A 22,909-nucleotide genomic window follows, 5' to 3' on the forward strand; every position below is an offset into this window, starting at 1 on the left:
CTACTCCCTTCCCCCACCCAGTCCCAAGCACGATGGCAGGAGGAGGAAGGGAGAGAGACCTCAGTCCTGGACTGGATTGCTCCCCTGGGCAGTCTTGCCTGGCTGTTTTCTCCTCAAAGCATCTGTGATCTTCCCTCTGGGTTTTCAAATTGGTGGGCCAGTGTGGGGCATTTTGCTAGACGATGGCTGGCATTCGATCAAGCTGGTAACACAGTACCCTGCAGTAGCGCTCAGGGTGAGAAATAAGGGGTGTAAGAGGCCCAGTGGACAGAGACCACACCTGCTTGATGCATCCAGCAATGACAGGCAATGTCTGGACACACACATTCCTGCTCTCCACCTGCAAGGTCCTGATGTGTCACTTGTCATGGCATAAAATATCCTGAGCTCCTACTACATGCCAGACCCTCTGCTAGGCCCTTCAACACACCTCACGTCGTCCTCACTACACCTGTCATGTAAGGGCCATGACTGTCACCTTCCAGCTGAGGAAACTGGGGCCGCGAGAGGTGAAATGACTTCCTTCAGCTCACATTGCTCCGCAGAAGAGATTCCAACCTTACTCTGCCTGGCTCTCATCCTCTGTCCTCTCTGGATGCATCTTTTTTCCGGGTTTCTGAGGTTACCTGAAGCTTTAGTAAGGGAACCAAATTCAATTGGTTTTGCCCTCCTGGAAGATCTTGAAATTTTGTGTCTTTTATTAGGAAAGCTCGAGCTTACACTGCCCTTTGTTGACAGCGTTCACTCCTCATGGGGAAAGGCCTCTCTCATTGCCCGACATGCCCTTCCAGCCCAGAGAAGAGCAGAAAGACAGGTGTGATGACCTTTGACCTTTGTCACAAGTATCCAGCAGGGCGTGCTTATTTAATATTTGAAAGAACACATACATGAATGAATGGTGCTTTGCTTATGTGCTCCCCACTTAGCACCTAGCACATGTGCTAAAATGACCTGCCTCTCTGCCTCCACTCTGAATTCCTTAAGGGCAGGGACTGTGTCTACTTCATCTCTGGATCCCGACAAGCAGCCCAAAGTCTGGCACAAAAGGGGCACAGAGGGGCCCCATGAAGATTATAATAAATATTTATAAATTATTATAAATAAATATTATAAATAGGTGAAGACCTTGGAATTTATCTCTGGGCTTCAGTAAGACTCTTAAGTCCTGTGAATTTCGCATCCCACTCAACAGCAGTGGCACCGACTAGTTTCAATAAGTGGTTTTATTACTGGTTAGAGTTTACAAATTCTGATATTCGAACAGACTTCCACCTTAAAATTCTAAAACAACAAAGCGACCGTTGGAGGGGATTTGATTTTTTTTTTCCTTTTTTTTTTTTTCTCTTTTTTCTTTTTAGGACTATTCAAAGTAACAAACTTTTTTTTTTTTTTTTACATTTTTGCTCTGGTCATAAATATACAGAGAGAAAAAGAGGGAGAGAAAAATGAACAAGTCATCCAAAGTATGGAGATAAAACAGTATTCCTAAGGCACGTGGCAGTCTTTGAAAATACAGAAGCTCTAGCCAACTTAAATTATTTGTTGTTTTTCCTCGCTCAGTCCACAAAACTGTACAGTGACACAAATGTTGTGTTGCAGATAGATCTTCCAAGTAATTCCAGTCCACACCGCTGCATCAGCCGGGGGGGGGCACAATTATTTTCTTCCTCAGTTTCCAGGCGAGATCCTAAAATGTGGTTAGTTAGTTGCTCAAAGCCTCTATTTTAAAATACACTTGGAATTCAACTAAAGATAATTTCTTTTTTAAAGAAATTGTGGGGCAGGGGCGGGGGACCAAGAGTCATTAGAAAAGGTTGGTAAGAGTCGTTTGCGAGGGGCTGTGAGGCTCGTGGCCCTCCAGGTTGCCAGGCACAGAAGTTAAGACGGACGTCACAGTCGGCAGGGTGGGGCTAGTCAAGTCTGTGAGGGTGGTGGGCGTGCTGGAGGGGCTGAGCGAGGCGTTGGACAGCTCCGAGGCCGGCCCCGACGGCGTCCCCGTCTGCAGCGCTGCCTCGGTTGACTTGTCCACGCCCGTGTTTTCCTGCCGTAAGAGGTTGCGCCTGAACTTGGCCCGGGCGTTCTGAAACCAGACCTGTGTGGGGGAGAGGGAAGGGATGGTCAGAGGAAGGCAGGCAGGACTGGGAGGGCATCCCACCCCCCCACCCTCAGTGTTTAACTCAGAGATGCTAATCCGTGCTAATCTGCTGGAATGGGGGGGGGGCTATTAAAAACTTGGTCTGGCAATATTTTGTTCTTAATACAATAAAAATGTTCTTTCCTCGAACTGCCTGTTGCAGGGTTTCCTTTTCTATTAGGAGGTTCTCCAATATGGTAGCTACTAGCCACATGTGGCCACCCAGCACTTAAAACGTGGCTAGCCCCAAAATGGCTGGTCTGTGAGAACCACATCAGATGTGAAGGAGGTAGACTATCTTGATGGTAATTTTTATTTTGATTACATGTTGAAATTATAATATATTGGACACACTGGGCCAAACAAGATATATCCTTAAAATTAATTTTACAGGTTTCTTTTTGCTTTTTCAATGTGGCTACTGGAAAACTTTCCATGTAAAATTACGTGTGTGGCTCACACAGCATTTCTATTTTGTTCTCAAAGATTCACACAAACCAAATTTTAATCATTTTCCACCACGGTTGACAGATTCATTTTTTCAGCAGTCACCTTTAAGCCGGCAAGAGATCCCACAAGTTTCTTGTTGGTGCCATTTTTCAAGTTGTTCATGGTAAGTCTGGGAAATACCAGAACGATGTAAAGAACACACAGGAATCCGTCAATAAAGAGTTACAAAGAGGAAGAAAAGGATTCAGCTGCTAATCCCCACCACCATCCGCTGGAGAAGCCACCGGCATCCTGCACCACGGGGTTTCAGGTCTCAGGGCAGGGTGGGCAGACTGGGCATAGCTGCCAGATTAAAGATTCCCTCTCCCAACCTACAGCGTCCCGGGATCCTCTACGAGGGAGGTGGGGCATGGGGCCCAGTTACTAAGCTCGGTATGAAGAGAATGCCCAAGAGAGAGAATAGGGTTTGCTTTCATTTTCCCTTGAGCACAGGCACACGCACACATCCACACCCATGCCGCTACACACGAGCCTGTACACACAGAGCACTGAAACTTATCTACACAGCCCCCGCCCCTACAACTACTATTTCCACTCGTCAAACTGCACAGAGTTCCCGCGGTACCCTGAGGTCCTCAAAGTACTTTGGGAGAAGCCTAGAGAATCTGGGGGGGGGGGGGGGGGTGCAAGGAGGTTGGGGTGGGAGGTTGTATCTCCCAGAGAGAAAAGCCCAAAGGGCGGGGCCCCATCACTTGCCTTTGCGTGAGGAAAACACCCGCCAGAAGCCTCCCCATAAAACAAAGGGCCTTGGGGAATTGAACAGATTCTGGGGTGTCCAGTTGCATATTCCAGATGTGCCTGCATCCGCCTGTCTTCCCAGTGCCTCAGACAGGGATGGGAAGGGCCAACTGTTGGCCCAACCCTCCCCTGGGGACCACCCCAGCTACAGGGACCTGTGGCCTCAAACCCACCTTTTTGGTGGCCTGACACAACTTGGACTCAAGTAAAAAGCACAGCCTTGAGAATCCTGGAGTAAGCAGGGAGACGCAGACCCTGTGAAGTCAAGAAACAAAGCTCTCTCCCGTTGGATCTTTCCAGGAAGAAAGCACATTTCCCCTGGCCTTCCCCGCCAAAGCAGGCCATCACCTCTCCTGGGGGCTTGCAGATAAATACAGTGCTTCTAAGACCAGCCTCCAAAAGCACTTCTTGGGGTGGGGGGGCTCCTTCCCTGCCCAGCCTGCAGAAATCTACAGAGGTGAGACTCTGTGTCTGTCTGGTGCAGAGAAGGACTGATGGGGAAAATGATGGAGAAAGCCCCCAGAGGCCCTACAAGAGAGGAGGCGACTTTCCTACAGTATCACTGCAGATTGGGTCAGGAAGGCTGGAGCCGTGATGCTCTTGCCACCATCCTGTCCTGACCATGTGTGGCCCTGTGAGCGCCCTGTGTGTCTGACTCTCTAAGCGGTAGCAGGAGTGGGAAGTCCCGGGGGCAGTGCATCGCCCATTGGTCCGGGGCTCCAAGCCCTTGGGAAGGGCTGGAACCAGTTAGCTGCTGGCTGTTTGCTATTTCTCCGGCGTTGCCCCTAACAGTGGTTTGTAAACAATGACACCATCTTCTACAACTGCCTTCTCTGCTTTACAGGATCTGAGGCACTGGGAATCCAGTGGATGAAAGTCAATAACTCAACTAAAAGCCAGCTGCCGTGGGGGTTTTGTGGAGTTTGTTTCTCATCTTAAGCCAGGGATCACCAGAATTTCAAAAAAATCCCCTCCCAAGAGGTTGTTGGGACAGGGACCTTGTCTAAGTCATCTTCGTGTCCCTGGGGATACAACACAGGGACTGACAAAGATTAAGAATCAGTCATATGCACTGAGTTAATAGTAATACTAACAGATAACATTTACAGACCTCTTCATGCCAGGCCCCTGGTGGTCCTCTAACATGCACGGTCACAGGTTATCTCCATGATAGGCCAAGTAGGGAGGTACTATCATTATACCCATTTTATAGATTTAAAACCAGAGAGGCTCAGAGGCGAAGTCACTTGCCCAAGGTCACACAGAGGTCAAGCTGAGATTAGGATCCAGGATTATCTGACATTAAAAAGTCCATGCTCTCCCTACCACATGATCCTGAGTGAGTCAGCAAGTGAATGAATGAATGAGTGAGTAAACACAGAAGCAACTATGATGTAGTGGAAAGAGCACAGGCTGTAGCTTTCAGCTCTGGTTCTTCCACTGACCAACCAAGTGACCTGTACTAGTCCCTTACTTCTGGGTCTGCCTCAATTTCCCTACCTGTACAAGGGGGTTGGACCACACCACACCATCTCTATGGCCTCTTGGGGTGCTGACAGGCTGCGATTCTTGGGCAGCTGCAACAAGGAAGGTGATCTGCTCTACCCATCCATCTTCTTAAACTGACAGCCCTCTCTCTTCATCTCCAAGGAGTGCCTCAGTCGGGTGCCCAGGGGATCACCAGTAAGTCCTGGGTGGATGAGGAAGCCCACATGGCTAAGTGCCCCCTCCTCAGACATCCACTGGTCCTGCAGGCTGTGCTTTGCCTTGCAAATCCCCTTCCCCAGGATTCTTTTATTTATTTATTTTTCGCCTTGCTGCGCAGCATGTGGGATCTTAGTTCTTGGACCAGGGATTGAACCCAGGCCTCCTGCACTGGAAGCCAGAGTCTTACCCACTGGATTACCAGGGAAGTCCCCCCAGGATTCTCTCATCAAGGAGACCAGGAGGGCCAGGGGGAAATCCATTTTGCCCCAAAAATCCCCTCCAGGGCCACTAAGGAAACCAGCCAAAAGACAAAAGCTTCAAGCCCCAAAACGTCCACTGGCATTTTTTTATGACATCAAAACTAATGGCTGCATCCAAAGCATCCGACCAGATGGGACACGTGGAAGTCATGACACAGCCACTCCACTCAGTCGCAGAGGAAATGTGATGAATGTTATGTGAGGAAGAAAAGAATAACAAAATGACAGCCTCTTGTATTGCAACTTCACAAAGCAAATAATAACGACGAACGTTATTCACTCAAAAGGCAACGTCTAAGCAAATTTCTACATTACACATATGAACTCCTGTTAGTGCCTTACAAGGTCAGCACTGATGTTATTGTCAGGTAAGGAGACTGAGGCCCAGAGCCCGGCCAAAGAGGTGGAGCTGAGATGTGAATCCCGGCAGGCTGGGCCCTTACCCCTACCCACTATTTAACTTCCAAACTGCAACACCTGGATTATGGGTTTCCTGTGTCCCCACATGGGTGATTTTTTTCCCCTTTTTCTAACCTGCCTGTGTGGTGGTTCTGTAATTTTATAAACTTTAAAGAAAGTTTTCTTTAAAGAATAAAAAATGGAATTTCCCTGGTGGTCCAGTGGTTAAGACATCGCCTTCCAATGCAGGGGGTGTGAGTTCGATCCCTGGTCAGGGAGCTAAGATTCCACATGCCTCGCAGCCAAAAAACCAAAACATAAAACGGAAGCAATGTTGTAACAAATTCAATAAAGACTTTTTTTTTAAAAAAGCATCTAATTAAAAAAAAGAATAAAAAATAACGAGCAGCGGACTGGACATCATGACCCCTTGGTTCCAGCTTCAGGGCTACAACTACTTTGCTCTGGGGCCTTGGACAAGTCACTCCACCTCTGTTTAGTTTCCTCTCTTCAAAAAGGAGAGATTTGGGCCAAATCATCTGTGAAATTTCATCCAACTTCAACCGTCTATGACTAGATCAAACACTCCATACAACCCTGTGCAAATATCAGGCAGAACAATGCTCACTCTCTCCATTTTACAGGTGGGGAAGCTGAGGCTCAATGAACTGAAGTCCTAGTTTAAACCTCACCTCTTCAGGGAAGCCACTCCTGACTACCTCCCTCCCCAGGACACGTCCCTATGTTTATGCTCTCATTGCACCCCTATATTTTTCCATCCTAGCACTTCTTCTATTTATTTTTGCCAAGAGTTCAATAAGGGTTCTGTGGCCAAATACACTTGTGAAATGTGGGATTAGACAAAGTTGAATTTCTTCAAGATTCCGCAATGCCTGTATTAATGCCAGTGTACTCTGATCTCTAAGAGAAGGACACAGTCAATCTTTAGCATTGGCCCCGGAATCATTTAAAGATATTTTTACTATGAGATATTTCAAATATACAGAAAAACATAGAGAGCAATCTTACCACCATTTAAATTATTTATACATTATCTTTCTGGACATTGTCTCCCCCGTGGACTGTACATTCCACCCGGGCCTATTCACTGCCGGGGTCACCACTGAATCCTCAGTACCTCATGCCCCGCCCAGAACATGGCAGGTCAGTGTATTTGTTGAAGTGAGTGAACGGAGGGAAGCTAGTGTCCTCAGTTCTTGAGTTCTCACATAGGTTAATGATGCCTACATACATAGGTTAATGATGACTAACTAGTCATCTAAAGAATGTTTTTGAACTGTTGGTTGTTAAAATGTATTTTCCTTCCAAGTCATAGCAGGAACCCCTAAGGAGACTTTCACCCATCCAAATCCATCAGCTCACCAGCCTCTTCCCCAGTGTAGGGCATCTTAACATTCTGCCTCCCTGATCCTTCCCCAGGAAGGAAGAGAGGCAACACAGAGGCACGTGGATATGCTGAAGAATGCTCTCCGAGAATTGGCAAAGCTTAATGTCTTAATGAACCTCGATCCAAGGGACCTTTCTGTCTCCCGGTCACCTTGCCCACTGGTGACTAGTGAGCACTGTGGTTGTCATGCTGCTGGTGGTGACAGTTTTGAGCACTTTTTATGCCGCTAAGGCTTTACAATAGAATTCCTGCTTTCCTACCAAGACATGGCATCTACGACTCACTCCTTCCCCTGTCTCCCATCTGCATTGCTGCATTCGGCAGCTAGATCCAAGGGGCGGGGGGAGGTGCTGAGAATCAGAAGCCCTACACTGTGCTATATTGGAAAGAGTTGTGGAATCAGACCAATCTGGGTTTGACTTCTCTCGTCACTTATTAGCTGTGAGACTCAGTGCAAGGGTTTTAGCCTCTCTGAACCTCAGTTTCCTCTTCTGCAAAAGGAAGATAATTAAATTTTTAAAATGTGTGCAAAAGGGGATGGTAGCCTGAACCTTACTAGGTAAATGTGTATGAAATTAACATGTATTGAGTCCCTAATATATATATAAATTACTCTTTATGTCATCTCATTTACTTCTTGCAACCACTTAGTGAAGCACTGTTATTATCCTCATTTCACAGCTGAAGCTCAGAGAAGTTAAGTCACTTGCTCATGGCCATTCAGAGAGCAAGTGGGAGGGCTAAGTCTGGACCTCATATCAGCTCCAAATTCCCAGCAGGGATACTACATCCCAGGCCTGCCATGTTTATGGTGTTTATGCATTACGGATTCAGTAACAGCCTAGAACCCCTAGGTGCGCGCGCGCGCGTGCGCACACACACACACACCCTACATCATTCACTTCTGGGAACACAGTCTCAACCTCAACCTGCCCCACCACACAGACTCTCTCTGAAGGGTAGAGGTGGACCACAACCTGCAGGGGGCACCCAAGGCCTAGGACCATTAAGCTTGTGTAGTCAGTGATGAGACAGCATTTCATGGGCACCTACTTTGTCTACTTTGTACTAGCAGGCACCATGCTGGAGCCTTCCCATTCATTGTCTCAGTCCTCAGGAATCCTCAAGGTACAAACTATTATTATCTCTACTTCAAAGACAAGGAATCGGGCTCTGAGAGGAGAAGTTAAAGTGCCCAAATCACACTGCTGTTATGTCAGAAAGGACTTTATTCTGTATGTTACCTTCCAAAGCCACACCACCAGCTGCCTTGCCCCAAACTGCCCCCATACCATCTCCCCCCCAGCTGGCCAATCAGTAGTCAGAACACCTAGGAGAGGGCCCCAGCCTGCCAATGCCTGGCTCCTGTGTCCTCAAGTAAATCACTTCATCTCACTAGTTCTTAAGCTTCTCATTTGTAAAATGGGCAGGAAAATATTAAGGTAAGGGAGATGCGAGGCTGGAAAGACAATGCCTTGCAAACTGCTGCATAATCATGAGCTGTCGTGCCGTTAGGGAATATTAAAGATTTGTGCAAGAGATTGGGAGGTCTGGGAGGAGGGAGAACAGTGGTTTGATGTGCCCTATAGGTATGACTGCCCTCACCCCAACAATGTAAGGCCATAAATGATACACTCAGAGGCAGTCACTGCTGGGTTGGCTTAGAGGAGAAAGAGCGAATGCCCACTGATCAGACATGTCTGGATTTGGATCCAGCTCTGCTACTTACCAGCAAAGTGTGACTTGGGGCAAATGGAAATCATTTGGGCCTCAATGTTCTCATCTGTACAATGGAGGTCAAGGGACCATGACGCCTGATAGTGAGTACCCAGTGAGCAAATGTACTTCACAAGTCTTTCAAAACATAGTAGACACAAAATAGAGAACTCAAACATTTATTGATTAATGGACATACCATAACTGTCAGTGTGTCTCTCTCTCAACTAGTCCCAGGCCCTGGCTTTTCTGAGTCCCCATGGTGGAGAGGGCATGCAGGTGTGAACAGCCCTGGCTCAGGATTCTAAGAGAGGAGGGGCAAGTCTAGTCCTAGGTCACTCAGATGAGGTGGGGAGTTGGTCTCTCCCCTGGTCTCCCACAGTAACTCCCTCCCAATTGATCACACTGTGGGGAAACTGATTGTGGGTCTGTCTCGACACCGAATAGGTGAATTTCCTCAGGACTGTGGTTCATTCAGCTCTGTGTCCCCAGAGCATGGTGCCATTAGGTATTTGGTCAGATGAAAGAACGAGAGACAGCTATGCTGGAAATCCAGTGTGCTCCTAAATCAAGCCTCCTGCCTCACCAAGGCCAGCAGAGATCGACTCCTCACTCCAGATTCAGACCCAACCACGGACACTTACTCTTTATTTCACTTAATCTGGATAACTGGTGAGGTATGTGCCCTAACAGTGCCCATTTTACAGATGAGAAAGCTATAGCTCAGAGAGGGTCACTAATGTGTGTGAGACACACCGCCAGTGAGTAGAGGGGCAGAACAGAACCCAGCTCTGCCTGACTTCAAGCCCCTGTTTCTGCCCCTGCCTGCTCCCAGGGCTTGATTCACGGATCCCTCCCCCACCACCAGCTCACCGTAAGGGCATCTAAGAGAGCGTAAGGACTACTAACCAGAAAAAAGGCTGCGACTGCAGATCCTCAGTCCAAATTTATCCAGGGCTGAGGAACAGAGGGGGCGCCAACCTAATCCCGACCTAACCCCCAAAACGAAAAGTTCGAGGGAAACGGACCAGCAGGATCTGAGACCCCAACGGGCGCGGCAGCGTCCCCACCTCTTCCCGAGCCCTGGTCAAAGGGACCTTGGGCAAAACGGACCCAAACGGGAGGGGCGGGGCTCCCGCGGAGCTCCAGGGCGGGGGGCGGGTCCAGAGAGGCGCATCGGCGTCTCATTGGCCGGGCCCTCAGCTCCCTCCGCTACGCCATCGAGCCTGCGCGATACCAAGCTGCCCCAGACCCCTCAGCTGTGCACCGGGCCGGCAGCCGGGCCCAGCCAGCCTGGGAGCGCGGACTCCAGGCTCCCCGGAGATCTGCGGACCCTCGCCAGCGTCATACTCCCATCCCGCCACCGCTGTCACCTCCAAAATGCTTTTTTAAAAGTTCTAACAGACTCGCAAGAAAACTTAGGGCAGCTTCACAGCCTTTGGTGTCATCACCATCACTCTCAACCACCCGGTGTCGCCCCCCACCCCCGGACCCTCAATCCTCAAAGACTTGGGGTTGGAGGGTGGGTCGGACTGGCCCGCACTCAAATCCCAGCACCACTGCTCCTGTTGTGGGACCACAGTCAAATCACTTCATCTCTCGATTTTCTTACCCAAAAATGTGCATTGTTACCCCTACAACCAAACGTTCTGGGGAATAAATTGGTTAAACTGGCTATAAAGGGAGATATTCTCCCACCTTATCACTGTACAGATGAGGAAACAAGTCCAGCCACCAGAATCGTTCATACTAGTTAATATCAGTTAGCTGATTAATCTAATGTTATTTCTAGCTACCATCCACTGAGCAGTTAAGTGTCAGCTACTGTGATAGGCACTTACATTATCTCAATTGCGCTTCCAATAAGCCTTCAGTGTAGATCATTTCTTGTGCCCATTTCACATGTAAGGAAACTGAGGCTCAGAGGAGTTAAGTGACTCGCCCAGGACCATGAAATGAGTAAGAGGAGGAGCTGAAGATTTAAAAAGTGGTGACCCAAGGCTCTGCCACAAGTTTGTGTCATACAGGCACCTGGGACTCCCCAAATGGAGTTCTTAATATTTTGCAGGTGATAGACAGACCCTTAGGAAATCTGGGAAAAGCTCTGGATCCTCCCTATCAAAAAAGCGCCCTCACATACAAATGTAATGCTGCTTAGTTTCAGAGGCACCCATCTACTTCCACCTAGGGGATCTACCCTGATCCCTCTCCCTGACAAACCTTGCTTCTGGGAGAGTCTGAGGAACAACAAAGAAACAGAAGGAAAATCTAGAGAGAGATAGAAAAAAAAAAGAGAGAGAGAGAGAAAAACTAGAGAGAACAAGTGAGGAGCAAGAAGCAGAAGGAGCGAAAGGCTAACAGCAGTTGCCTTGGACAGGCATCGTGGTATAAGGGGCCAAGGCTGGGGTGGGGGGGGGGAGCTCTGGATTTATCTGAAATGCTTGAACCTTTTACAACATGAACATATTTGAGTGTCACTTGAGTAATAAATAGCAACTAAGACTTGCTTAGGAGAAAAAAAAGAGACTGAGTGTGTATGCAAAGAGGAGAGGGGCACACACACAACACAGAAACAGAGGGACAAAAACTGGAGGAGAGAGAAGACAAAGAGAGAAAAAGAAAAGACTGAAATACAGCTAGAGATAGACTGAAGAGATGGAGAAAGAGAACAGATAAAGATAAACAGAGATAGGCGGACGTAGAGCGTAAGGTCCTTCCAAGGCCCACGGCCGCTGGGGGGTTCCACCCCAGATCCTGACTCCACAGATGCCCCCACCCCTATCCCCGGCCCGGCTGACCTGGAGGACTCGCTTGGTGAGGCCCGTCTTTTGCGCTAGCTGCTTCAAGTCCTTAGCGTCGGGGTTGTGGTTAATGGCAAAGTAAGACTTCATGGTCCGAAGCTGGTGGTGCTTGAAGGAGGTGCGCATGCGCTTCGTCTTCTGGCTGCTCGGGTACGGCTGGTCGCGGTCCAGGTGCTCTGCGTCGTTCTCGTTGCAGCTCAGTGCTGGGGAGGGAACGCAGAGGCAGCAGGTGAACCTCCTGGCCCAGCCCCCCACTACACTGCCAAGTCCACACCCACCCCCACGCTCCGCCTAATGTTTCTAGCCTCAGGACCACACTTCGGGTGCCGCACCCTGCTGAGATGGAGATATTATCCCATTTTATAGATGTACAGGGGAATTTGAGGTTGAGAGAGCCATCTTCCCAGGGTCACTCAGCTAGGAAATGCTGGATTCAAACCCAGCTCTAGGAGAATCCAAAAACCATTCGGAGCCATCACGTTACAATAACATAGTAATAATAATAACAACAACAGCTACAACTCGTTGATGACATTCAACTCCACAGGATGTGCTAAAGGGCTTTACATGCATATTTTCATCCTCAAAACAACCCTTTGAGCCAAGCATTATTTCTTCTTTTTTACAGATGTTGAAACTGAGGCTCCGAAATGGAAGTCACTTGACTGCAGACAAGGTAGGCCCATGATCTTTCCGTTTCTCCCTGCATTCCCTAAGGAGGAATGCACTCTCCAGTCTCCCTCTCCCCTTTCCCTCACACAGTGTCTGGGGTGGGCACCTGGAAGTCACAGACTTCCACTCACTTTCCATACTCTCCACTCACTTACCATACTCTCCACTCTCTTTTATTTCTCCCTCATCAGTTTCCACACACAAAAGTACTGCATGATTCTTAGCCCTGGGCTGCAGGCAGTGGGTCAAAGGTTGGAAATTGTATTTTGTAGCTTAATCCTCACCACTGCCCTATGAGGCCGTTGTTTCCCAGTTTTACAAATGAGGTGAATGAGGCAGGGAGGTTAAGTGATCTTTGGAAATCTCACGCAGTGGCAGAGTTCTAACTGGAAAAGGAAGGAAGTTGGAGGAAGAAATGAACATGTATTCCACACCCAGGGTATGCCTCTGGCTCTACATACACGGGGTGGGAGGCTTCACTACTACTCCAAGAGGTGGCTACTGCTATTTACCCCATTTTAGAGATGAGGAAACTAATGCTAAGGGAAATAAAGCCACAACCACTGGTTACTGCTGAACCTAGATTCAACACTGCAGTGCTTGCCTCCTTGCTGTTTCTTTCCCCGACACCACAAAGGCAGGCAAAGATGAAGCATGACTCTTTGGGGAGCCAGTCCCCATCCAGAAGAGGCCCAGCTGGGCCTGCCAATGCCTGGAAGGCACTGGGGGTGGGGGACAGGGATGGGAACCTTGGGCCTCAGAAAGTTGCTTAGCAACCTGGTGGCTGATGGGGCCATGAAGGACCCCTCTCCAAGATCCCCTCAATACATCCTGAGCCATCCCACACATAAGGTCTTACTTTGGGGAATATCTCATAGGAGATTAATTCAGTCCCCCTAGAGTGGGCAACTAGGAATGTATCTCCTTGTCTTATCACATGCCCATAACAGAGCTGCAGATATAGCACATAAAAATATAGGTTGTCCAGTTAAATCTGAATTTCAGATTAACAATGAACAATTTTTTGGTATGATGTCTCAAATATGGCATAGGACATACCTGTATGGAAAACTGATTTGTTGTTTGCCTAAATTCAAATATTGCATGGTATACACTTATACTAAAAAATTATTTGTTGTTTATTTAAAATTCAAATGTTGTATACACTTACAGTAAAAAAAATTTATTTGCTGTTTACCCAAAATTCAAATGTAACTGGGAGTCCTGTATTTTGTTTGGTGACACTACCTCAGAAGTACTCCTGTTCTCCTGGTGACCTACTCCTCCCCTGCCCAAGTCAGGAGTAGTCCCTTGCAGAAAAAATTTTGCAAGACGCAGGTCTTGTTCCTAACCTCAGAGTTGTCAGCAAGTGTCTATACCTCCTAAGGGCCCCTTCCCACAGGCACCCAGGCACCCAAGCCCTCCAGCCGGGCTGTACTCCCACTGAGATTGCCCAGAGTAAAGAACGGGGATCCAGCGATTTAAAGGGGATCAGAGAATGACTCCAAACGGGATCCATGGAAACTGCCCTGCCCCCACTGTGGGGAGCGACCCTCTTCTTGCCCCTAGTCCCCAGCTCCACGAGGGGTGGGGCAGGCCTCCCCACAGGGGATCTCTGGGCCCATCCCTCCGCCCAGCCCCTGCCTGGGCCTTGCTGCTGTTAATGAGCTCCATGGGGACCCTGGCGCCCCACGCACCCAAGGGACGTGCCCTGAGTGCAGCCTAGATGGGGGCAGGTGGTTCAGGGGAGGGAGAAAGAAAGGGAAGAGAAAGAAGAGAAAGAGACAGATGTAGAAAGACAGAGAGAATGGAGAGAAAAGGAGAGGTGGTAGGGAGGGAAGATGGACAGAGCCAGGAAAAAAGAGAGGAGAGGCTGAGGGAAAGAAAGCAGTGAATATGGGGAGAACCAGAGAGAGACCGCTACAAAGACAGAAAGAAATCAGGAGAGACACAGAGAGAGCCTGAGGGGACAGCAAGGCCTGGAAATAGTAGGGATGTGGTGCGGTGGAGGGTCCAGGTTAAGAAACTAAATCCAGGGTCTCAGGGAGACTTGTTCCTTGCGAGGTGGCTTTTTCGAAGCCGTTTCAGGGCCGGGGAGTGGTGTAAAGGGGAAAGAGGGAAAAGAAGGGAGGGCAGAAAAGAAGTCTGCCCAAGGTAGGAAGGCTGAGGCTGGCCAACGGCTGGGGCAGGGGACTGTGCTTGGGGGCAAAGAAGCGGCTGTTGGGCCCAGATCTGGTCGGTGCCCCAGGCCCCCTCACTCCCACCCCAGCTCCCCGCCTGGTCGAGATTCCCCAGGATAGGATCCTGGGAGGAGCAAGGGGACGAGGAGAGGGGGAGGACCAAGCTTTCTCTCTCCTTTTTTTTCTTTCCTCTCAATTAGACCGATTCAATGGAGCTAAAGAGCTCGTAAAATCATGAATAATTTACTCGTGATCTGTTATTAACCCATCGGGTTTCGAGCTCTTGTCGCTGGGACTGAACCTGTAATCAAATCTGACTTCGCCTCATTTTACTAAAGACGAGATTGTAGGTTCAATTGTCTAAATAATGGATTGGAATCAAATCAGTAATTACGCCGCCAGGCACACACACACACAAAGCTGGGGCTGGGGGAGGCCCCGGCGTCCGGCCGGTCCGCGCGGGACTCCCGTGGCCGCGGCGCGCACACCCGGGCGCAAAGTGCGCGGCCCGTGCCCCTTACGGACTCCAGCCGCCTGGTCCGCGCCCCCGGCCCGCGGGCAGCCGCACTCCGGGGCGGGCTAGCTTTCAGTTCCGCCTCCGCGACCTGGGCTGCGCTCTCGGGCAAGAGGGGCAGCCAGAGGAGGACCGCCGCGGCCACCGCCCCGGAAGGACTTCCCGACCCTGCGGCCCCGCCGCTCCGACTGTCCTTCCCTAAGCGGAGGGCCGGGCGCACCGACGGCGCCCCCTCCCCACTCTGCCCGAGTTCACCGCCCCGTAGTAAGGTGCCGCCGCTCCTCCACCGGCCTGTCTCCCACTGCGATGGGCTTTGCAGGGGGTCAGTACGGCTGGGCCCTTGGGTGCGGGACACTCAAACAAGCTCGAGTCCTCGCAATCAGAATCACGCACACGCGCGCGCACACACACACACTTGCCCGGACACACCACTGAAATCGCACCCTCCACGGGGCCCTCTTTCCAGTCGCAGCGGTCCCGAGGCCCATACTGCGGCCATTTCTCTCCTGCGGGTGACGGGAGGGGAGGGAAGGAGACCGCAGCCAGACCTGGAGAGGCCTGGCCGGGCAGGCGCGGCCAGGGAGGCGCCCCCTTCCTTGCCCCAACCTAGTCCCGGGAGCCCCGAGTAAGCGAGCCGCACAGCCACCGGCGGCGCGCGGTGCGCGGTTTCTACCAGCTTAGGAAGCCCGGGCCAAGGCTAGAGACGCAAGCGCAGGGAGAGAGAAAAAGAGACAGGAACAGAGAAACCGGGAGACACACGCAGAGCGAGAAAGTGGAGCCTGGAGAGCCGAAAGGGAAAGAAAAGAAGAGAGGGACCAAAGAGAAAACGAGGATATGGCATGCGTGTGGAAGTCTTGTAGGGGTGCCAGTTCCTCTGAAACTCAGCCTCTAGCCACATCTTGCTCCGTGCCGCACGGCCTCGCCCGGGAAGGCGGCGGAACAGCAAAAAGCACAAATAAATCTCTGTACCTTCTACCTTTCAGTTGCAAGCCCGGTTGCGAACCTGCCTGCCCCGGGAAAACATAATCCCGCTCCCCACCCACCACGCTCCCTGTGGCCCATGCCGCCTGTCGCTTCCTACTGGAGGCCGACCCCACTTGATAAATAGACCGGCTTTGTTTTGGGGGACCGGATCTGGACTCAGTGTGGTCTATTCAGGGTGGTGGGTGAGGAGGGATGGACGTTTTGGAGAGCCGCATCTCTGGTAGAGCCTTCAGCAAACATTAAATCCGCCTCCCCGGACCAGGCTGCAGCCACCAGACTGGGGGCTGTATTTTCCTCCCAGCTCCGAACACCAAGACACACATGCCCCACGATCAACCCACATGCAACTTCGTTGGAGCGAACAGGGGACCCCCACCCACCTCCCATCCTGTCCCCCACCCCCAGCCAGCTCAGATTTTTTAAGATCAAAATAATCCTGACTTTTTCCCCACCACAGCCCTCTCCGCACAGTTCAGAGTTTATGTTTTGTTTTATTTCCACTTGTGCATTAAACTAAGGGGAAAAGGAGGAGGAAAACAAAGTCTCCGAATCCGATTCTGTCGCAGAGAAAAGAAAAAGTAATTGCAAATAAACTCCATCAAGTTCAGAAGGCCGGGGAGTCATAAACCTTTCCCGGCCGTGCAGACTTCGGGCAGATGTTGATGGTTCAATTTGCCGAGCCTCAGAACCTCCGCAGCTGTCCTGAGCGCGGAGGGACACGCGAGGGGGCAGAGTCTCTCCCGGAGCAACGCCGGGTTCAAAGATGCCGGAAATGCGAAACGAGCCCTCCACCCTACCCCGGAGCAAGGCCAGGCCTACTGGGTCTCATCCCGGGGCGCCGGCTTTGGAGGGTCACGGCTCTCATCCCAGCGCCCCGCTGTCACCCGGAACTCGGAGGAAGCACCCGGGGAAGACCGAGACCTGGCGGAGCCTGAGGATCGGGCAGGACACTACGACCCGCTTTTGCTCAAAAGGCTCCTGGGCCCAAGTTTCCCGAGCCTGACGGCTCCAGGACACCTCGCATGACCCCGCCGCAGGCCAGGCCGAGCCTGGTGTCCCCGGCTACCGCCAGTCCTTTCTCTTGGGACTCCCGCCGCACTGCTTCACTCATCCATCGCCCCGGATCCTCTCCCTCAGCCACGCCAACCTAGAGAGTGTTTGGTGTTGGCTCTGCCTTGCTTTCTCTATCCTTGCACTCTCTGCCCAGCAAAGTGGGTAGAAGGCCTAAACCAAAAAGCTGCCTCTAAAAAATTTCTAGCCGACGAGGTCCTGCACCCAGAGCATCAAGACCACTAAATGTACCCTCTCCTCCCGCTCCAGCCGAGGGTGCACGGGCTGGAGCCCAGGGAGCTAATGTCCCTTCTGCTAGGTCGTCCGTTGGGCCTGGGGAAGCTAAAGGCTGGAGTACCCAGAATGCTATAAGCATATGTGTATAGCACACTGAAATTCACTCTGCTCTCTGCCACTGACGCTGTGCACTTTCCCTCAACCCGTCAGGGCGCTCGGGGCGCCTCGCACTCACCAGCGTTGTAGGCCGCCAGATCCGCCCCGGGCCCGGGGCTCTTGCGCTTCCTCGGCCGCCCCTTCTGCACCGTGCCCACGCCATTGTAGTAGGGAAGACCCAGAGGGTTGGCCCCGGCTGCACCCAGCCCCGCGCTCTTGGCCGCGGCAGCTGCCGCCGCTGCAGCCGCCACGTCGGCGTGGTTGAAGTGCGCGGGGTACTCTCCCTGCAGCAGCGCCTCGAAGTGCAAGCGGCAGTAGACCAGGCTGTCCTTCATGCCGAAGTGGTCACCCGTGGTCAGCATCTTGTTACACGTGGTGCACGTGAAGCAGTTGAGGTGATAAACCAAGTCCCGAGCTCGCATCACCATCTCCGAAGCCGAGATGCCCAAATGGCAGCGGGCGCAGCGCTGAACAGAGAACCGCCTGTAGGGACCATCGAGGGGGGGACTGTGGGGACACAGGGTTGGGTACCCCCCATATCCCTCCTCCAGATGCCACTACTGCCACTGACAGAAATCCACTCCTCAAGATGGGCAAGTGGGTCATAACTTGGAGGATGGGGGGAGAGGGAACTAGATTTTGGCCCAGGTCTGGTCCTACCCTGAAATATAGTTTCTCTTAACCGTTTTCATGCTAAAAAGGCTTTACTTTGGCCAGAGTCTGGGCAAGCCTTGGGAAAGCCTTTGCTGGGGAGTAAGGGAAACTTCCCATTTACCCTTTCGTCAACCTGTACCCATGCCTCGCACATCAGTGCTTGGGCATCCTACAAACCTTTGCAATTTGTAAGAATCACAGAGACAGAGACAGAGAGAGCGAGAGAGAATAAGCAGACCTAACCCTAAACCCAGAGAGGAGAACCAAGGAACCTGGAGCTTGTTAGTGATTCCGGTTCTTCAATCCTGGCCAGCTTTCACTTCCATCTCCAGGAAAGACCCGGAAATGCACCCAATCCAATCCCCCAGCTCTCCCTCCAACTTTGTTCCACACCAGCCCAGACTGCCTGGGTCTGTGGGTGCCTGTTTCTATTCCCTCTAGTTGACCCAAGAAACTTCAAAGGGAAAAGGGTGTAAGACCCCCAATCCAAGCTTATTTTTGATCTAAACTAAGAAGAGGGCAGCTTCTGCTTTTCTCTGGGTCCCTACACTTCACAGATCTTTTCAAGAGTTCCTTCAAATAGCTGTTTAAAAAAGATGTCACCCAGTTTGTACTGGCTTGGAGAAGGGGAGACCTAGGTAGGGAATCTCCCTTGGGACTGGAGGGAAGACAACTGTACAAGATTGCGTCTGAGATGAGGGGTCCTGGGTGCTCAGGGCAGTGGGTCCCAAGGTGGGGGCTACCTGTAGTAGTCTTCCTTGCAGTAGATGCTTCCATCCTTGCTGAAACAGGTGAGCTCCGACTCCAGGTTGAGCTTGCACTCGCAGCACTTGAGGCAGCGCATGTGCCACTGCTTGTCCACCGCCAGCAGGTAGTAGCGGTCGGAGATCTTGCCCCCGCAGCCGGCGCACAGCGCAGCGCGGTCACTGCTGATGGACGGCATGGTCTGCGAAGGGAGGGAGGCGCAAGACGGCAGCGCCTGCGTCAGCCTGCGACCCCACCGCGCGGTGGGGAAACGGGCACCCGCAGCTCCCGTAGCTCCAGCTAGCCCTAAACGCGGGGTGGGGGGGGGGTGGCTGCCAGGGTGTGCAGTGCGCTTCCTCCACCCCAAAAGGCCCATATCTAGGGGGCTCAGGACCCATGCCCACCCATGCAGACCAAGCCGGCCGCAGGCCCAGGACTGGCTGCTGGCCTGGATAGATTTTCCTCCTTAATTCTACCCTTTCCTGTCCCCTCTGCTCTTTTCCCAAAATGGCTCATGCTGTGTTTGGGGGCTGGGGGCAGCAGTGGCTACTTCAGCAAAGTCCTCCAAAAGCTCCCCCCCAAACTGTTTCTTAAAGAAGCCACTCTGCTGGGCCCCAGAAAAAGGGGTAAGATGACCATTAAAAGTCACCCTCCACTCAGACTTCTCCCCAGAGATGTGGTGAATTTCCTGGCCCCTAACCCCAGTGATCTCTGGATCCTTAAGCTGAAGGTTTAGGCCAGGGCAAGTCACGCAGCAGCCTTTGCCCCTCCACCACCTCTACCACATTGGCTGGGGCCCTCTTGGGTTCTGGGAGATGGTGAGTGGGGTGCATGGGCACCCTCAAAGTCTCTGAGTGCAGAACAGGCTCAATCCAAATCCTCCCCTAACCAAATTGACAGGCCGAGAGTGTTTAACTTGGGAAGAAGAGCTCGGAAGGGAAGGCACTGGGGCTGCTGCTCTTGCTTTCCAAGCAGAGAAGTTTCGCTCACGCTCCCCCCTCCTTGGCCTCTACAGGTCACTTCTGGGCCTGGCTTGGGCAGTGTCTGCTCATCTGCCCCCCAGGGAGGTCTGAGGCAAGGAACTGGCTATTTGGGCCTGGACTGGTGGAGCCAGGTGTGGAAATCCGAATGGACTCTCCTTCCACAAGAGCCAGGCCAGAGCCTGAACTCCCAGCCCTAACCGAGCTAAGCCGGGCCAGGCAGGAGGCCCAAGATGCGAACAACGAAAAGCGCTGGCCTACAAGACTTCGACCCCTGAAATTGCGCTGGGACGGGAACCCCGACTGCCAGGAGGCAGGGAGCGGCCCAAGTCGGCTGGAGCCCCAGTGCTGCCGGTTGGTTCGTCCTTCCCCGTGCCGGAGGCGGCGCCGCCAGCAGCCAGAGCCGAGAGGTGGAGGAGAGCGCGGGGCTGGAGACGAAAGAGCCCGTAGAAGTGAGAAGAGAGCCATCGGGCCGCGGGTAGGACTTCGCTCCCACTTCGGGAGAAATGCTCTCTTCCACCCTCAGGGTTTGAAATTTCAGTTTCAACCTTGTTTCCCTCCTCCGCCCCAGCAGCCGGCTTTCCCCCGAGCCGGGAGCTACGGGCCTTGCATCCTGTCCGCGGTCCCCAGCGTCCAGTCCCGTGCGGCACGAAGGACGCTCCCCCAAGTACCCCCAAACTTAGGAGAGCAGAGGCGCAGACCGAGCCAGCCCCGTCCCAGCTTTTGGTCCCGACCCCGCAGCCGTGCGCCTACCGTCTCCGTGTCGCCGCGGTCGATGGCGGAGCTGATGGCGGGAGCCTCGCTCTTGGCCCTGCGGTCCATCTCGTCGATGACCCCGTGCACCTCGGGGCCCGACAGACTGTGGAACAGCATCGCGGCGGAACCGGCGGGGCCGGGGGCGCGGCTCCTCCGCGGGAGGGCTTGCCCCCCGCCTCAGCTGCCTGGCGCTCCCCGCGCTAACGGGCCCGGTGCATCGCCACCGCGGCCCCGGCCCCGCCCGAGCTCGGCTGTGCCCCCAGGCCGGGCTCCGGGCCCCTGGCGCCCGCGGGCCAGGACGCCTCCCGCCGAGGCGCGGGGGCAGCTACATCGCGGGGCGCCTGGGCGGCGGCGCCAAAGCCAGGGTCACAAGGGCACAGGGCGGGGGGGGGGTTGCGGGAGGGGGCGGGAGACGAGGGCAGAGGTCTGCGCCCGCTGCGGGCGCTTTCACGCCGCGGGCATCGCCCGTCCGGCTTCGGCACCCGGGGCGCAAAGCAGGAGCGCAAACTCTGCCCGAGGCGGCGACGGCTGCGGTCGGGGCTCACCAGGGAGCGACTAGGTGCCCGCGGCGGCCCAGCTGCCTGGACCTCTCCCCTCCCCGGGGTGTGCCCCCAGCCCAAGGCGACCCGCTTAGGCGTTGGGTCGGCTACTGGAGTAGGGGTTTCTCCGAAGCCAGCGAGCCGAGCAGAGACACCGGGAGAATTGAAGAGGAGGAGGAGGAAGAGGAGGAGGAGGAGGTGGAGGAGGAGGTGGAGGAGGAGGAGAAAAAGGAGGAGGAGCAGAGTGGGAGGAGGAGCCGCCGGCCGCGGGCCCTGCCGCGCGCAAAGCTCTCCAAGAGCGCGCCGAGCCCAGCCCCGGCTCTGCAGTCCGCGCCAGCCAAGCGTCCGCGCCTTTTCTACAGCCGCGCCTGACATCACGTCCTGCCGCCGCGCCATTGGCCGCCCGGCACCCCCGGGCCCCGGCAGCGCGTGCTCCGGGAAGGCGGGAGACCCGAGAGGGAGGGGAGCAGCAAGAGGAGGAGAGGAGAGATGAGATGGTGGGAGCTGGTGGGCGAGGTTGGAGGGCGGGGGCGGGAGCAAGGGAGGGAGGAGAGAGTGAGCGGGGTTTGGAGTTTTAGGCTACAAACAGTTTCCTGCGATTTCTTCGGGAAGGGAAATTAAATCCTCTTTCCCGGCCGTCTCCATCCTAAGAAGGCGCAGCGCCCAGAGGATGCTTGAGGAGATCTTACTCTGGTCTCCCCTCGGTCCGGAGCCGCCCCTCGGGCATTGGCTGGGGAGGCCTGGGAAGGCAAGCCTGGGGCAGAGCTTGGGAGAGCCTTCGGCCGCTTCCCGCCGAGTTCTGCCTTCAGCCCAGGCTCGGCGCGGCGGGCTGCGGACTGCCGCTCAGGCCTCCCGCGGACCCGGCTGAGCCTGAGATGCAAGAACCGGCGGGAGCTGTGGCTCCCGGGGAGTGGCACCAGTCAGTTTATCCTTGCTTCAAGCGAGCTAGGGCCCAATTAATGTCCCAGCATGTAGCTCCCTCTCGCTCGTCCCCGTCTCTCTCCAGCCTGGAAGAGTGGGTTGAGATGGCTCTAGGAACTAGGAAAGGCATGGGTTCGGATCCTTGTTCTGCCATTTACTTGCAGTGTAACCTTCGGCAAGTGACAACTTCCCTAAGCCTGTATCTGATCTTTTAAGTGAGGGACAAGTAAGCTCCCTCCACATGGATGTGATGAGTGAAAGAGATCAGGGATGTAAAATGCCTGGAACACAGTAGGAACTAAGCAAATTCTTTCATCACTTCCTCTTGTCTCTCCTTCTCCTCCCTTTAAAAACTTTCCCACTCGGAGCTACATTAGGCATCAGTGAGGTTCTTAAAAACCACAGGCCCATTCTCTGCTGGGTGCCTCATGCCACAGACCCAGTAATTGAAGGGCATCCATCCTGCCGCCTGGCTGCACCACTTCTCCAACAACCTGGCCTGCCGCAAAAATCCCAACTGCAACCCCAACCCCCAGACTTCAGGCCCACCAAGAGTCTCTTGGGAGCAATACCCGGGTGTATGGTGAAGCAGGATTTAGGAAATAAAAAGTGATTGTAGAGAAAAACTGAATGAGCTAGTAGTTAGAGTCCCATCTCCTGGCTCTGCTTTGGAGGCGGGTTAGTGTGAAGTGACTTGCTTGCCAATAGGAGGTAAAGGGGCTAGCCAGGATCTGTGTAGTTTATTTCACAGGGCATAGAACTGAGGCAGCAAAAATCATACTTTGCACAAACCTTACATAAATTTCAGACATAAATATATGTGTGCTTATAATGCCCTAGCACAGGCAT

At 53.0% G+C, this 22,909-nt stretch overlaps 1 protein-coding gene across 1 annotated transcript; it reads right to left on the reverse strand.

Moving 5' to 3' along the window:
- Positions 1 to 1,481: 1,481 nt before the first annotated feature.
- On the reverse strand, positions 1,482 to 20,717 carry LHX2 (LIM homeobox 2). Its single transcript, XM_057723668.1, has 5 exons — positions 20,598 to 20,717; positions 18,864 to 19,066; positions 17,546 to 17,949; positions 11,671 to 11,876; positions 1,482 to 2,092 (listed from the first exon to the last, which is right to left on the reverse strand). The coding sequence occupies exons 1-5, from the start codon at positions 20,715 to 20,717 to the stop codon at positions 1,805 to 1,807; spliced, it is 1,221 nt and encodes a 406-aa protein (XP_057579651.1). The 3' UTR covers positions 1,482 to 1,804.
- Positions 20,718 to 22,909: the final 2,192 nt, after the last annotated feature.

The sequence above is a fragment of the Hippopotamus amphibius genome, chromosome 2 (assembly GCF_030028045.1).
Source record: "Hippopotamus amphibius kiboko isolate mHipAmp2 chromosome 2, mHipAmp2.hap2, whole genome shotgun sequence".
Classification (NCBI taxonomy): Eukaryota; Metazoa; Chordata; class Mammalia; order Artiodactyla; family Hippopotamidae; genus Hippopotamus; species Hippopotamus amphibius.

Coding starts and splice junctions, on each gene's coding strand:
- LHX2 (XM_057723668.1), bottom strand. CDS start 20,717: ATGCTGTTCCACAGTCTGTCGGGCCCCGAGGTGCACGGGGTCATCGAC. Junction 11,877..17,545: donor TCTGGCGGCCTACAACGCTG/GTGAGTGCGAGG, acceptor TTCCCTCCCCAG/CACTGAGCTGCAACGAGAAC. Junction 2,093..11,670: donor TCACCAAGCGAGTCCTCCAG/GTCAGCCGGGCC, acceptor TCCCCCACACAG/GTCTGGTTTCAGAACGCCCG.